Genomic DNA, 16,760 nt, shown 5'->3' with positions numbered 1-16,760 from the left:
TCCCTTTTAATGACTGGACTGTGCCACCTCTGGGGAGATTTCAGGACTGATGTTGCCCAGATCCAGCCGGCACCAGTTAGGCTTGATTCTGAGGAAACTAAGAGGCTGCTGTATATGCAAAGCCCTGCTTTCCCAGGTGCCTCCCTCCTAAGCAGAAACTCTGGGTGGTCCAAATGCGGCAACGCAGATCCATGGGTTTTTTCATGTATTTTCTATTCCACATTTTGAAAATATTTTTTCTATTTTAAAATGTAACCTTGGTAAGTTGTTTATTCAAGACAATGCTCAATGAGTTTTCTTTTCTTTTCGTCTTTTTAATATTTTGGGTGTGGTAGCAAGTAGAAGCAGATCATCCTAACCAAATATTTGCTAATATCTGAACAAAGCCATTTTGCTGAAAGAAAGAAAACTCCACGGGGGAAGTGGGAATTGAATCCCAGTTTTGAGGGTTTCGATTCTCATAGGACTAGATGACGAAGAAATGCATGCTCCAAAGAGGAGCAGGTTGTTGAAAGTTTATCTTCTGGGAGGTTGGGGACCCCTGGGACCTGGAGCATGTCTTTGGTACATTAATTTGGCAGCCATCATTCTGTGCATAAAGAGTGATGGTGTTGGAATCCTCTGGCCTTCTGCACACGGATAGACTCAGTTTCAGAACCCCTCTGGGGGCTGTTTGAGTTACAGTCTCTGGGGCTGCAGAAAGATGAACTCCATCAGAATCCAACGGCTAAAAGCCTCCCCTCGCTGCCCCCCACCACCAAACAGTTGAGAGTAACTGTCTTAGCGACACCGGTGCAGAACCACACGCTGCCCTGCAAGGCTGAGTTGCAAACGGCCCTGACCCGCGGGGGCTTCTCATTCGATCCCATTCGAGGTGGGGGTGAGAGTGGAGAGCCGGGTGCGGGCTCCCAGGAACTGTGGATTGGGGTCGCAGAGCCGGGAAGGACAAGGCCCTAACTACCACACCGGACCAGGAGGCGTGGGGCCTCCAGAGAGAATGCAGTCGCCGGGGAGCAGGATGCTGTCCGGGTTCCCGCCGAACTCTGGCAACCGTAAGGAGAAATGTCTGCCGCCGAGGGCGGAGCGCGGACGAAGGGGTGGAGCTAGAGCGTTAGGGCGGAGCGAGGACGAGGGGGCGGGGTAGGGACGGTGGGGAGGGGGCGGAGCGAGGACGATGGGGCGGAGCAAGACGGTGGGCGGTGGGCGGGGCGAGAACAATGGGGTGGGGCGCAGGAGGCGAGGGGCGGGGCGGGGCGAGGGGGCGTGGCGAGCGCGGGGGCGTGTCCGGCCGTCGGGCCGCCCCCCGCCGCGCCTGCCCCGCCTTCCCGCTCCCCCCCGGCGGCCGCGGCGGTCGAGTGCGGGGAGGGAGGGGAGAGCGGGTCACGACGTTGCCGGGGCGGGGATAACCCCTCACGTGGAGCAGATGAAAGGGCCGCGGCGCGACGGCCGGGGGAGCCGAGCCGAGCCTGCGACCCACAAAGCCGCCGCCGCCGCCGCGATGGGGCTGTGAGGCGTCCGCCCGCGCTCGGTCCTCCGCCGGCCCGCGACTATGCTCGGCCGCGCCCGCCCTCCGCGCCCTCCCGCCGCAGGACCATGAGGCCGCGCTCGGGCGGGCGCCCAGGGGCCCCGGGCCGCCGCCGCCACCGCCTCCGCCGCCGCCCCCGCGGCCCCCGCGGCCGCCGCCTGCCGCCGCCGCCGCCGCTGCCGCTGCTTCTCGGGCTGCTGCTGGCGGCCGCGGGGCCCGGCGCGGCGCGGGCCAAGGAGACGGCGTTTGTGGAGGTGGTGCTGTTCGAGTCGAGCCCGAGCGGCGACTACACCACCTACACCACCGGCCTCACGGGCCGCTTCTCGCGGGCCGGGGCCACGCTCAGCGCGGAGGGCGAGATCGTGCAGGTAGCTGCCCGCCGCCCGGGCCCCGCGCCGCCACAAGATGGCTCCGGGGGCTGCGCCCGCCGACCCCGCCGCGGGCTGGCGGGCGGGCGGGCGGGAGGGGTGGTGAGGAGGCCGGCGGCATCCTTCCCCGGCCGGCGGGCGGGACGCGGCCTCCGGGGCGCCGCAGCGGGGGGCGAACGCACGTGGGGGCTTGGCCTCCTGCGGGTACGGGGGGAGCGGGAGGGAGACCCCGGGTCTGGTACCCGCGTTGGGACGGCCCCCCTTGGGCCGGTTGGGCATTCGACTTGCCTCAGGTGGAAGTCCTGGAACTACCTGTTGAATGCCAACTTTGGGAAGATGAGCGATGAAGGATGGGGTGGCTTGTTTCAGGTTGCAGGCTTTGCTTTCCATCCCTGCACGTTCTTTTTGGGAGTAGCCAAGGTTTGTCTGAGAGGCTGTACACCATTAGGTTCTTTTCTGGAACCTGCCGCCAGCCTCACTCACCTGGGCGCTGACCTCCCTGCAGGGCTGTGGACGAGCAGCGGCAGGCAAGGAAAGCAGGGGGAGCTGGCCGGAGAGTGGGGATCGCGAGTGCCCTGGAGTGGCCGTAGAAGGCAGCCTTCGCTGCGTGCCTCGGATTACAGAGGGTGGGAGGGAGACTGCCTGCCCGCTCCTGGGCCAAGGACTTCTGCGGAGGGCCTGGAAATGGGGAGACAGGGTCGCTCACTGACAGGGCCTCCCCACCTCTCATTGCTCCCAATGAGAGAGGTCTGTGTCCAAAGGAAGCTGGCTGGGGAGAGCTTTAAGCTGTGCCTACACTTTGGAGGTGGGGCCGAGCTGAAGCCTCTGCGGTCGCTGAGCTGGGTAGATGCCTTCCCGCTTCCTTGGCTATGATTTTGTCAACTTGTTAGTAGACTGCCAGCCCACTTAGGGCGGTTAATATGCATGCCTCGGATGCGGGCGATTTGAAATGGTTGGCTTGTTTTGGAGCCTTTTTGGAGGCGATGGGGTGTCTGCAGACTTCTAAGCTTTGGGCCTTCTGTGCTTTACTCTTGGATGAGTTATGAATGAAGAGAAGGGAAGCGTATGGATGATTGCATAGCAGCTTCTTCCTTTCTCCTACCGCCGTGCATACTCAGAGCCCTAGGTGGGTAGGCAGGGAGCTGTGCAACTTGGCTCCTTAGAGGTGTGTCCTTACAAAGCTGGGGGAGGCATCCCTGCCAAGCGATTAATCAGCAGCCTTGCCTCACAGAGCTCTTATCCCCATCTTAAACTTCTGCAGGGTAAATAAAAGGGGAAACACATGTTTGAGTCCTGTGACTATGTATGTTAAAGGCTTTTGCACTTTTTTCCTTGCTAATGTTATAATTATGGCCTTTAGTTTATAAGCTTTAGAGAAGATGGTCTGTTGAAGATTCCTACACATTTCAGTTGCAGCCTTCAAGAATAGTTTGGATCTTAAAGCTTGCTCCTTGTAACTCCTCTTTGAGTCTTTCAGTGCGCCTTGATGGCTTTAGAAATGTTTGATTTACAGCCTTCTAAGAGAAAAGATGTTTTAATATGGCACTTCACTACTTGAAGGAGACTTTTGAAGTTTGTGATTTTTATCTGCAGTGTTTTAACTTATACTCTTTCTCCACCGTAGTTTGTCTGGCTGGCTCTCCATTATGGGTAGTGCTGTGCTTTGGAGATAATCTTGGGTTCACCATTTAATACAAAATTAGCAGTTTAAACACACCGTTTGTAGCTATTTTATCCTTGTGAGTAGAGAGAATGTGTGAATTTGGCAGAAGGAATCTATTCCCTTTTGAATCTTTTTGAAGTGCTTATCTCTTTTGTAGTCCATTAGCCTAGCCAAAAAAAAAAAAAAAAAAAAAAAAAATTCAGTCAACAATTGCTAAGTAAAGAAAAATGACTTAAATGGTATTTAATAAGTTGACCTCTTAAGCAATCACTAATAGGTGTCCTTAATTCCTTTATAACTGCACAGTGTTGGTGAGTTTATCTGAGCTGTCTGAATAGTCATTTCTTGGTGTTCTCCATATCTTTAATAACTTTATTGCAGGGGCCTACTCGCTGAACCTCATGGGTGCCCAGATGGAGGGAACTCAGCATGGCTTTCAGGGCTGTGTGTATACAGAGGCTGGCATGTTTTTATTAGTTATTTGAATACTGCTCGACTGAAGTAACTGGTGTGGCCCCTGTCAGCCCTGAAAAATGTTTTTGTAAGGAAAGCTGGTGTTTCAGGACTGCTGAGAGGGAATGTAACATTTTGTATGAAAAATGACAATGTAGAAGGAACACATTGGTGTTCAGCTTCAGATTAATCATGTTTTCTAAGCGCCTTGTTGAACTTTTCAAACCTCCTTTTATTTACTGTCTTAAAATAACCCTGCGTGATTTGCTATTTAATATTTTATGGTCTTCAGAGCAGAGTTCATTCTCCTATAACTAAAACCTAATAGCAGCATTGCAACATGGCGTTTTGTTTTTTCCAGTGGGGTTCGGTAGCATTGTTGTTCATGGTTAAGGGGAAAAAAAGATCTGTTTGGGAGTCTCTTTACTTTAAGTGTTCTAAGATAGGAAATTGGTTTGTTACTGTTTTTCCCCCTCCCTATTATATACAGTGACAGGAGATACCTTGTCACAGTCTGGTTTGCCCCAGATACTTCTAATTAGAGTACCTGTTTGGTCATTTGCATGGAAGGGGAGGGGGAGACTGGGTTAAGAGAGAGAGAGAGAGAGAGAGAGAGAGAGAGAGAGAGAGAGAGTGTGTGTGTGTGTGTGTGTGTGTGTGTGTGTCAGTGTCAGAGCGAGATAGTAATTAAAACCTTGGGATTAGTCACAGGATTCTTGGTTCTCTGCTTGTGCGTTTTAGGCTTAAATAACTTTCCCAAGGTCACCAGTGTGCTCTGTTGAGAAGAGAGATTTTTTTTTTTTTTTGACATCTTCATCTGTGAAAGCTGTGAAAACAGTATGTGGATATGAAATGCTATTAATTATATTATTCATGCAGCATTGAAATCCATTTGCTTGTGTAAGAATGTCAGGCATACAGTCTGAATGCTGGAGGAATTAATTACAGCCCTGTCATTCTAAAGTGTGGAACTTTAAAGGGTTCTTAGATATATTGATACATATTTCATCTTTGAACCAATTTGTTGCTATTATGAGATCATTATCTGAAACTTTCAGACTTGGCTGTGCAACTCACATGGTTAGCGATGTTAAATAAAGGCCTGATTAAACACTGGCTGGTGGTATCTGGATTGGTTAAACAAACAAAGAAAATTTGCATCGCTAGAGATGAAAGATTGTTTTAAAGTGGAAATGCATTTTTTTCCCTTGAAGTCAAATATTTAGAAAGGCTTGAGAAATTCATTTGTAGAAGGAGTCTGAATGATAGGTTTTGTGTAACTTTAAAATTGGCCTTTCTGGAGCCTGGGTTAAGTGTTGAATGGTCTTGAAAGCAGAGGAGAGCTGAGAACGTTTAAGACCCAAGCCAGTGCCTTTAGCCATGGAAGCTGGGGGAAGCTGGGTGGTAGGTCAGAAGGGCTGAGTGACATCCTTAAACATCCAATATTAACCAAGGGTATCACAGAGAATAATTTTAGGAAACTAATTCCTCTGCCTTGTTTCCCTGTCAGTGTGGTTCTGCAGTTCGGTATTTGATCAAACACTTTGCTTTTCATCTCCATTTGAAGTGAACAGGCCTGCCTCTAAAAATTGACTTGGCCTAATAGAACAATTGTGTGCCGGCAGCTGACCTGGATTTACACAGAAAGAGATCGCCGACTGTCTGTCAGAAGGGCCTTCATAGGTTAAAACCAAGCAGTTGATTTGGGGGAAAACGTTAGGGCTATGTTTTGTGACCTCATGAATTCTCAGGGGCTCTCATTTTCTGCCTTGTTCCCTAAGATCCCATGGGAGCTGTTAATGCAGCCCTGAACGGAGGTGCAGATAGATGGTAGTGGGAGGCAAGCGTAGATTCCGCAGACTGGAGGGAAAGTGGTGATGGCCGCCATCTTGTGCATACAGGGCACCGTGCCAAGCACGTCGTGCGTTTGCTCATCTCATCCTGACTTTAACTGGAATTAGCAACTACTCTTAACCCATTTTACAGACGAGGAAACCGAGGCCGAGAAAGGCGATGTGACTTCTCGAACCTCACATAGCTGGCAAATGATAAAACCTGGATGGAAACCCAGGCCCGTCTGGCCCCTTTGCTTGTATTTTTGCCAAATAAATCGAACGTGGCTGGTTAGATTTGGACATTAATTGAGTCTCATTTCTAAGAATCTAGCATAGGGGTTCTTAACCTGAGGGTCACAGACTTCTAGAGAGGGCCTGTGAACCCCTGAAATTATACGCACAATTACATGCACCTGCACTTGTGTATGTGCACTTCTGTTTTCCTGAGAAGGTACACAATTTTGCCTCTTGGGGGGTTCTGTGATGCCCCTCCTCCCCAAGAGGAAAAAGAGAAACACTAATCTGATACTCATCATCAAATAGTCCATTACTAAGAATTTGGAGTGATGTGGGACCCAGGCTGGCAAGAGTTGTAGAGAAGTCTCCAGGTTTGTGTGTCTCCGTGGAGCATATTCATCCAATAAATGTTTACCAAAACTCTGTTTTGTACCAGACCCCATACTGTTTTTGGAGTCCACAGTCGCTCATAGTGATAGATGTGTATGGATGCATGATAATCCTTCCCAAGTGGGTTTCCCCACAGAATTGAGCCCTTGGTTCCTAAGACATCCATTGTCTGTAACGAATAACTTCTCTCCTGTGCATCCATCTGGTACTAGTTAAACACATTATCCTTGGGTGAAGTGAGAAAATGGTGACTCAAAGAATTTTTTGCATCTAGAGGGTGGAGTGCAAGAAGGTGACGATCTGAATGCAGCATGTGCGAGAGCAGATTGTAAATGTTTTCCTTCTCATCATTTACTGGAAAACAAAATGGAGCATCTTTCGATGTTGAAATGCCTTGAACAGCCCCTCACACCTTCTCTTGTGGACCTTGACCCCATGGTCATGGTCTGTTTATTTTTGCTCATCCCTGGATCCATCTCTGGGTCCCCAGTGTCTGCCACTTGTCAGACACTTAATATTTCGTGACTGAATGATGGATTTAGAATCGATATCAGGCAGGCAGTGGGTCTTACTGGGCTTGGATTAATTGATGAGTAACTTCCTTTGGCTTGGCTAATAAATTCTGGGATTATCTTTCCTTTTTGGTTGTTATTTCCAGAAAGTTACTTGGCATTAGATGGCAAGAACGGACGTCTCTCTGGTTGTGGTGGACCACTGGTATGATTACTCCAGGCTGTATGCGAGTAACCTGTGTGCATGCATGTTAAGGGGCAGGATACGTGGCATTATAAGGGTCTGTAGACGTTCTTTACTTGACAAAACACTGAGTATTGAGAAAGCTCTAATGTGGACAGCTGTTACGGATGGACAAACCCATGGAGAATAGTTCATAGCCAAGCCCTAGTGTCTGTGGAAATAACAGTCGGGGCTTGGAATTCAGAATCATCATTAACCTGAATATGTGCCATGTGAAAACTTTGCTTCCTGTCGGTGTTTCCCAAGTCTGGGGAATGTGGATTTATGGTTCATGACAAAAATGACATTTAAATCAATCTTGATAATCAGAAGAACAGATTCAGCCCTTTAATGTGTTAGATAAGGAGATCCAGAGAAGTGAAGTGCCTTGACCAGGGTATGTGGCGAGGTAGAGATGACCTGATAACTGTTCGGGTCTCCAGACTCCCAGGCTTGGAGGCTTTCTGTCATTTTTGGCTGCATTTCGGCTGAGTATGCCAGAGAGAGCAGATGCAGAAGCATGCTTTAGGGTCAGGTGTATAATTGGGGAATTAAATTGTGCATTGGGTTTAAATGTTGCTTTTCTCCTCTGATGTAAATTTTGACTCGCTCAGTCTTTCCCTCTGTCAGAGCTTTATAAGGTAGCTATTGATGGCCAAGTGCTTCCTGTGTGCCAGTCTCTGGACACAGTGCTGTGCCCACATTTCATGGGCGAGCTAAGACGGCATGTCCCAGGTTTTCAGATGAGGAAACTGAGCTCTGAGAATGAAGTCACTTTCTAAGTTACTGAGCATGTCCGTAGTGGGGCTGAGATTCAAACCCAGGTCTGTGTGATTCTAAGCCATTTCTGTTTTTACAAGACTGCTTCAGTTGGCACTTGCTTCTGCTTGGGATGAGATTATGGGAACTGATGGTGTAGTTTGAAGTCAGATATAAACCCAGGATGACTGAGCAATAAGTGAGTCTGTAACTTCAGCGGAGAAGATGCCCTCCCTACACTTACAGAGATCTGTCTCCTCCTTCCGTCTCTCTTTCTTGCATAGAAGTGTCATTCGACTTGTTTTTCCCATGAAGAGCCTATCGGCCAAATTTGGGAAGAGGGACCAGTGACTTGAAGTGTACAACTGTCACTCAGTGGCTCTTTGATTGTTTTTTGGCTATTGGGAAAGTCGGAATGGCCACAGGTGCTCTGGCATCTAAGGGATTTCTGGTGTGAGACACAACTCCTTCCTATAGCTACTTAAAGAAATTTTTTTTCCTTAACATTTATTGAGAGACAGAGACAGACAGAGCATGAGCAGGGGAGGGGCAGAGAGAGAGAGGGAGACACAGGATCCGAAGCAGGCTCCAGGCTCTGAGCTGTCGGCACAGAGCCCGACGCGGGGCTTGAACCCACGAACCGCGAGATCGTGACCTGAGCCGAAGTCGGACGTTTAACCGACTGAGCCACCCAGGTGCCCGGTGGCTGACTTTTTAGAGCCATGTCGAAGTCTCCATCGCTTTCTCCAAAGAGGTTGTGCCCCACACGCAGCCCCTTTCTTACATTGCACAAACTACATGTTCCCTGACTATCTGATATAAAAAATTGTAAAAGCCGGGCTCTCAGGTGGCTCAGTGGGTTAGGTGTCTGACTTCGGCTCAGGTCATGATCTCACAGTTCGTGAGTTCGAGCCCTGCGTTGGGCTCTGCGCTGGCAGATGCTCTGCCTCTGAGAGATTGTTTCTCTCTGTCCCTCCCCTGCTCGCACTCTCTCTCTCAAACATAAATAAACATTAAAAAAAAATAGCTTCTTTTTAAATAAAATGAAATAAAAGATTCTAAGAGCCTAGAGCTGTGGATTCTCCCTGCTCATTCCATCCTCCTGGCTGTTAAAACTCTCTATGGGTGCTGTATTCCTTCTGTGGACAGGTATCCACTGCTGCCTTCTGTCCACCAGGCCCTGGGCGAGGTGAGGTCACAGGACACCGTCCCTGGCCTCAGGCAGCTGAGTGTTGGGGACAGACTTGCACGCAAAGCACAAGTCTTGTATGGTAGGACAGGATACTGAGGGTTGAACACCCAGGCCAGGCTGCAAAGTGTAGGTCTGGGCAACCCATTCTGAAGAAACACGTATGTAATGACAGAGTATGTGGATTTGAGCCTTCTGGCCTTTTCCGACTCGTTTTTACCCACCTTTGAGGTTGAAGCTGATAACCCCTTTGTGGAGACGTGCCTTTTTATACCTGTCAAACAGGATAGGGAGGAGGTAAAGAGTAGAGGTTCTTTGTTTCATTTGTAGCTTGAATGAGATGTTTTAAAGTCTGATTTTTAGCAGCTCTGTTGACTCATGATAGTGTGAAGAGAATGAGGTCAGCTGGCCTATTGTGGTTCAAGGGAGAGCATTTTATTTTTATTGCCCTTAAGATGTGTTGTAAGACTTGGTATTAATCCCCTGCTCTCTCCAGCATTGTGAGATGGTTGTTTAGAAACTCAATGTGTAGACTTGATGCGAAAAGCATACTTTGAGGATCCTAGCAGTTTGATGTTAAAAATGTATGTTGGAATGGGGATTTCTGTGCCCAAGCTGCTGTGTGTTAAAAATAAAAGAGTTGGGGCGCCTGGGTGGCTTAGTCGGTTAAGCGTCCGACTTCGGCTCAGATCATGATCTCGCGGTCCGTGAGTTTGAGCCCCGCATCGGGCTCTGTGCTGACCGCTCAGAGCCTGGAGCCTGTTTCAGATTCTGTGTCTCCCTCTCTCCCTGACCCTCCCCTGTTCATGCTCTGTCTCTCTGTCTCAAAAATAAATAAATGTTAAAAAAAAATTAAAAAAAAAATAGTAAAGGTCATGCTCAGTTGGGTGTGTGTAAGGGCCTATCCAGTGCTGTAAGAATTCGATTAAAATTTGATTTTTTACTTGAATTTAGTTTGAGTGTGCTAACTTGTCAGCAGATATTTATTGAGTCTCTACGGTGGATACAGTGTAGAGAAAAACATCACCTTTTCTGCACCGCTGATAAAGCATGTCATTTCTGTGATTTCTCCCATACAAACTTGGGCAGTTAAATTAGCCCCAGAAGAGTAGATTAATTTTACATTGTTTCTAGTCAGGGCCAAAATCTTCTTTTAAAAAAAAAAAAAATCACCTGTAACTTACTTTTTTTTTTTTTTTTAAGATTTTATTTTTAAGGAATCTCTGCACCCAACTTGGGGCTTGAACTCAGAGCCTTGAAATCGAGAGTCCCGTGCTCCACCAACTGAGCTAGCCAGACATCCCTGTAACTTTTTTTTTAATTGTAAAAATAATACGTGTTTATTGCAGGTAAACATCAGAAAATGTTTGGAAGATCTAGAAAAGTATGAAGGAGAAAATGAATCCCACTACCTAAAGATAACCTCTGTTAACCTTTTGTGTTCTGGTCCAACTTTTCCTCTCGTTTTCATGTGAGCTTGGAGGGATTCTAAAGAAAATTGGAGAAAGCATTACCTGGTGCTTATAACGCTCTGTCCACCTTGAGTATTTTCCTGTTGCTCAATGCTTTGAAACATTTTTAGTGTCTGTGTAGCATACTCTTGCCTTCCATTATTCTAAGGAATGGCTGTGGGGAACATCCGTTCTGTATTTCTTGATTATTTTCAAAGGATAAAGTTCTAGAATTGGGACCATGGATGGGGTCAAGTGGTGTAAACATTTTGAATGCTCCTGGTATGTGTTGTCAGATTGCTCTGCAGAAGGGTGGTTTTAGTTTATACTCCTTGCCAGGTTGGCATACATGTTTCCACCTATTCCTGCTCATAACAGGTAGCATAACAACAGCAATAAAAAAAAAATCCCAAAGGCGACTTCTTACAAGTGAAAGTCTGTCCGTTTCTCTTAGTGGATAGTAAAATACTGGCTTTTTTTCCCCTCTCCCGCGAGGATCTGAGTTATGACTAATGTCTGTATCAAAGGGAAGGTACCTGGCGTGGTTTCGTGGGTCCTCCCTCATAGGTATCTGAGTGTGATTCAGGAGCAGCAGGCCGCTCTTGTGTTCTGGGCAGGGGATGGGGCGGCTGTCCAGGCAGATGGCTGTGCGGGGAGGCCTAGAGAACACCTCACGGAAGGCACCACCGCGCTGTCTGCACATCCTGTGGCGACAGATTGTGGCCCAGGAGGGTGCTGCTCCTGCATTCACTGTTTTGTGCCCCGCAGTGTTCCCATAGAACAGGCTCTCTGCTTGTGAACAGGCCAGGTTCAGAAAGGCCTTACGAATCTGTCCTTTCATTCAGAGTGACGCTGCCATTAGTTGGCGTTGGGCAGACATACGAGTGGAGCCAAGCGCAGGTTCACCAGGGGTGCATTCAAAACAGCAGGACCAAGGGCTGAAACTGGTTCCTGGTATTTTCTTTGATTCCTGTTAAACATCTTGAAATTTTACATCAAAATCTAGGGCTTTGGCTCTTCTTGAAAAATTAAAAGACTGGCAACATCAGGTCCACTTTTTTGCATGGCAACAGCCTAGCCTGCCCCGTGGGATAACTGCCGTGCCCTTCAGATGGGACATGGGCCCTCAAGTTCATCAGTCTCTATTGCATTGCTTTGGCTTACTTCGCTCAGTGGTAATTACCTTGACCCACGCCTGGCCCCTGTAGGCACTGGAGTTGGCCAACCTTTCTCTGAAAGTCCTGAAGCCAAAAGCGTTTAAGTTGTGCTTGGTGAGTCTCCTCTCTTTCCTTCCTCAACCACCCAATGTGCCTGATGTCCTGTTGTGGCATTATGATGCTTCAGTGGACCCCATGAGGCTCTAGTTTCGCTGCTGGGGAGGGCTCACCTGGCTCTGTGTGACTAGTGTTCTTTTTACTTTGGTACAGGGGCTTCCATTTTCTCTTGTTCTTCTCGAAGGCTGAAGTCATTTGGCCTGTGTCTTCATGAAGATCTGTGTCCTGCCTCTCTTTTTGCTCCTTGGTTTCTTTTGACCTCTAGAGTTACTGTTTCAACTGGAGGGCACCCTGAAAATGCTATGGCTCAGCTGTCTTTTTACAGTGAGGGGACTGGGGGCAAGGGCCTTGGGCCTTAGGTCACAAGAGGAGCTGTGATTAGAAGTCTGGTCTTGGGGCTCCCCGGTGCTGGTCTTTCTAGAACAGCCTCCCACTTTGGTGGTTGAGTTCCAGAAAATCTTTCATGTGCCTGGTGCATTAGGGTCCCCAGTGCACTTTCACCTGTATTATCTTGTTTCTGTCTCAGCGTGCAGCTTGGGAGTGCCTTCCCCGGATTCTGCCCTAGAAGGCCAGCTGCCGGCCAGGTTGTCCTGGTTGCCAAGGCTTGTCCCATACTCAACATAGAGTGTTTTTCTTTGTACCTAGTTGTACACTATTACTTAAACCCATTTTACATGTGTGTTCAGCCCCTTTATGCAATTTGGGGAAATGACACAGAGTACCCGGAGATTTCTCATCTTTTCAGAACGTGCCTCGGTGCTGGAGTCCGTGGTAAGCAGACAGCCAATGGCATGTAAAGAATGTCGCAAGCTTGACTTGCAAAGCCTTTTCAAAATCGAAATCAAGGTAGCCTGTGACCAGGTCAAAGGGAAATGGTGTACTCAAGATGGTGCTCGATTTCCTCTTTCCTCGCTGACCTTACCTCTTCATGCCAGAGGCTGCCCGGAGGTCTCCCTGCCTCACGTTCTCGCTCTCGGAGTCCATTTTTCCTCCCCCCCACCAGCCTCATCTTTCCATAGTAACCTTTGATCTCGGCCCAACCTTGATCAAAATCTTTCAGGACCATCCCACTGTTAACCACCCAACTGAGCACATGGGTGACCTGGGCAGTCCCTCCAGCACCATCCTGTCCGCCCCTGTCCGCCCCCGTCCGCTTACCGCCTCTGGGCTGCAGACCTGGGTCCTGTGTGTTCCACCCTTGTTCCCTGAATGGGTCCTGGGCTTTCCTTCGTCTGCGCCGTTCATTCTGAGCACCCTTCTGCTGTAATACATTTCTGTGCCTCCATGTTCTGTGCCCTCTCCTCTGCGGTTGGTTCCTTCCCTGCTTTCAGGGGCCACATGTCCAGTCCTTCCCATCACACGTTTCCTCTTCCACCAGTGTATTCCTTTGAACCCAAGCACTCCTTCCTTCACTTGGCAGCTGGTCTTAAATTCCTCATTGTAGTTGTCCTCTTGTTAATGGTTTCCTTTCCCCACAAGATCACAGCTCCCACTAGGCGGGGGTTGCGCCTTACCCCCCCTATTGCCTGGCAGTACAACTCTCTAATATTTACTGAATTAAAATCCTTTTTCTAGATCATAATACTTGGGGATAGCATAGTGATGGGGATGTTAGTGTGGCCAGAAAAAGACTTGGCTTTTTTGGAGGGAGAACTTTCTATGATTGTAGAAACAATTCACAAGCAGCTTGTAGACATGGGTGTGTCCCAGGGCTATTCCAAACAGTTGGGATGGACCAGACTCACAGTAATTTCACCTTGCCCCTGCTCTCCAGGAAGCTAGAAAAGGAGATGTGGGCAAGGGGATGATGCCTTCTCTTAACTCCTTTCTAGCCTGGCATGCAACTACCTGGGTACATTGTCCAAAGCATGCTGGAGAAGAGAACGTCCCAGCCTGACTGTAGACTTTTAAGGAGTGTGTTTTATTTAAGTTTGGATAATATTTTGGTGGCACTTAGAAAATTGGTACTTTTGAGGAATAGCAAAACTGTATACAGCAATACTGTAACTCCAGTATGACCCATCAGAAGCAACTGTATATGGGTCCCTACGTCCCTACTTAAATTTGTACCATATTGTTACCTCATTTGGACTGTCTGGCATGGTCCTTGATCCTGTGTTTTAAGTGCTGGGTGGAAAGCAGAGTTTTAAAGGACTACAGTAGTGTTTCTAAAGAGGCCAGCAGGCTTTGTGTGGAAGAAATTGAAATTTCAATTTAATAAACATTTGATTTTCTACTCTTTATGGGGCCCACTATAAACATATGGGAATTATTGAATTATTGCTTGGTTATGTACATATTGGCATATTGAGTTGTTGTTGTTGTTGTTTTGGTTATTGTTGCTGTTTTTGTGGAATAGTGGCTATTATATGGGCCCTGGGACTGTCTGGAAGATTCTAGAGTGTACCCATGATGTGTTATATTTCACTTATAGTAGAGGGTTTCTGTGCCCCTTCCTGGCATATCCACTCCAGAAATGTTCCAATGCCTATTAGTGAATGTCATCCAGGGAACTAAACAAGCACCTAATGTGTAGTTTTGAAATTTTGGTGTTATTAGGTTTAAATCTCTAGGACACATAGAAACTCGCTTGTGGCATTAAATGTGCCGTGTGGGTGATTTCACGTTGCAGTGGCAGTGGTAATTTTTGCATTTCCTGACTCTTGTGTTTAAATTTGCAGTCTCAAGATTGCATCACCATAGGTTTTCACATTTAATGAATATTTATGTTGAGCCGAGTTCTATACGAATGCGATGGTTTCTGACTTGATTATAGCTTGCTGTGCACTGTGGCCAGGAGTGCCCTACAGACAACGGAGTTGGCACACGCCTCAGCATGCCAAGCCCTGGCGGATGTGGTTAGGGACCACGGTGACTGGTGCCGGGGTTGCCATGCCAACCTTGTTTTTGGAAGGGGGAGGCTCTAAAACAGCAGTGGGATGGGGGCAGAAGAGTTTTGAATGTTCTAAGTGAAATTATTCCCCATAGGTGCCCCTGTAGGAAGATGTTGTGGAAAACTCTAGAATTCTCAACTACATGCTTAGATAACATTAATTAATTTTCTTAATTTACTTTTGCAAGGCTGTTTTAATGGTCCTCTTGTGAAACTGTGGAAGTTCTATGGCGGATCTTCCATGTGTAGATGTCTTCCCTACTTGCTGCAAGGTAAATAGGGAATCTCCTATCTCCTAATATTACCAACCCCCTCCTCTCACGCCCTGCCAACATCCCTTGCCCTCTGATAACTCTAACCTAGTGACGGCTGATTAGAGAAAGGGGAGGAAAAGAAGAATGAGGCAGAGGATGGTTGGGGGACTCTCCATCCTCCAGCTCTTTATCTTCATTCCCCTCTTCTCCCCATCCCAGGAAGGCCTGTCCTCTCCCCTACTTACTCTCCTGTACTCAACAAAGACCGTGGTTGTGAATGCTATCACCCAGTGGTGGTACTTTCAGATGCCTAGCTGTTAAGCTTTGGCAGGCTGAGTTAGGACAGGAGGAGGAGGGATGTGCCCCTGGCACCCCACACTGGAATGCTGTTTGCCCCTTTGCAGATGGCAGTCTTGCACGACTAATTCTGCGGTGCCTGGTGTTGTGCGGTGAAGTGTCCGGAAGGGAACTGATCAGGTCTAGCAAGCCAGATGGGGCCCAGGCTGGCGGAGCAGGATGGGACTTGTGGGCATCATCCACTGTCCTAGCATTTTTTTTTTTTTTAATGTTTATTTAATTTTGAAAGCGAGAGAGAGAGAGTGAGGGGGAGGGGCAGAGAGGGGGTGGGGTACCAAGGATCCAAAGCAGGCTCTAGGCTCCGAGCTGTAAGCAGAGAGCCTGACATGGGGCTCAAACCCACAAACTGTGAGATCATGACCTAAGCCGAAGTCACACACTTAACCGATTGAGTCGTCCTAGCATTTCTGGACAGAAGGAGAACTGAGCTACTGGAGGAGGCTGGGACTTTCACAGGCACAACAGCTCAGGCAGTCTTGTGTTGTGGGGGCTTGCCTTCAAGGCTCAAAATAGAAAAAAGCAACAACCCCCACCCCCCAGTAGAAACTTAATAATTCCGAAGGGGAGGCTGACCACACATTTAGACTTTGCTGACTTGGGGTCAGCTGTGTGACTCTCCCATTAGATTGGATCCTCCTTCAGGGTGGGGCTGGTGTCTCAGTCTTTTGATATTTCCCCACTCCAGCCTGAAGGGTCTTGTGTGAATTAGGAACAGCTTTACTTCCTCAAGATACGTGGCTTTCATTTGCTGTAAATTGGTCATAATATGGACCCCAGATACATTGGGGCACCCCCTGGAATTGTTCATTGCATGAGGCCGTCTCCCTGTGGGCTGATATGGCACCTTTGTGTTATTCCCTCTTCGCCTCTCTCTCAGCAATTCTTACATGCTGTTTCTGATTTTTGTCCATTCCTAGAAAACCAGGGAACCGTGTTGGTTAGAATTCTGTGTAACACTGGGAAACAAGGTATCAGGGGCACATAGGGAGTTTAGTATGCAGATTCTTTAAAAATAATTTTTTTTTTAATGTTTGCTTATTTTTGAGAGAGAGAGAGAAAGAGAGAGAGAGAAAATGCGAGAGGGGGAGGGCAGAAGAGAGAGGGAGACACAGAATCAGAAGCAGGCTCCAGGCTCTGAGCTGTTAGCACAGAGCCTGATGCGGGGCTCGAACTCACGAGCTGTGAGATCATGACTTGAGCTGAAGTCGGACGCTCAACCGATTGAGCCACCCAGGTGCCGTAGTATGCAGATTCTTGATCTCTGCTCTGGCCGCTTTTCTGGTTTGTGTTAGCTCTCAAGAGATGAGCTGACTCGAGTGGGGTCCCCAAACCTTGGGTACCTCAGCAATTACCTGGGTAGGCTTTTGTGGAGCAGAA

The 16,760-nt window shown here is 48.2% G+C and overlaps 1 protein-coding gene across 2 annotated transcripts in view; it reads left to right on the top strand.

Moving 5' to 3' along the window:
• The first annotated feature begins 1,307 nt into the window (after window positions 1–1,307).
• ZNRF3 (zinc and ring finger 3) overlaps window positions 1,308–16,760 on the top strand; it is a 158,694-nt gene continuing 143,241 nt past the window's right edge. The window contains exon 1 of one of the 2 annotated variants that reach the window (XM_047828369.1): window positions 1,308–1,893. In XM_047828369.1, coding sequence (XP_047684325.1) covers window positions 1,594–1,893 — 300 coding nt within the window. In that variant the 5' untranslated portion in view covers window positions 1,308–1,593. The remainder of the gene's footprint in view (window positions 1,894–16,760) is intronic. The other variant, XM_047828370.1, reaches the window with a different exon arrangement.

This window comes from Prionailurus viverrinus, chromosome D3, assembly GCF_022837055.1.
Source record: "Prionailurus viverrinus isolate Anna chromosome D3, UM_Priviv_1.0, whole genome shotgun sequence".
NCBI classification, from domain to species: Eukaryota; Metazoa; Chordata; class Mammalia; order Carnivora; family Felidae; genus Prionailurus; species Prionailurus viverrinus.
This window is presented reverse-complemented; position numbering and strand designations above follow the sequence as displayed.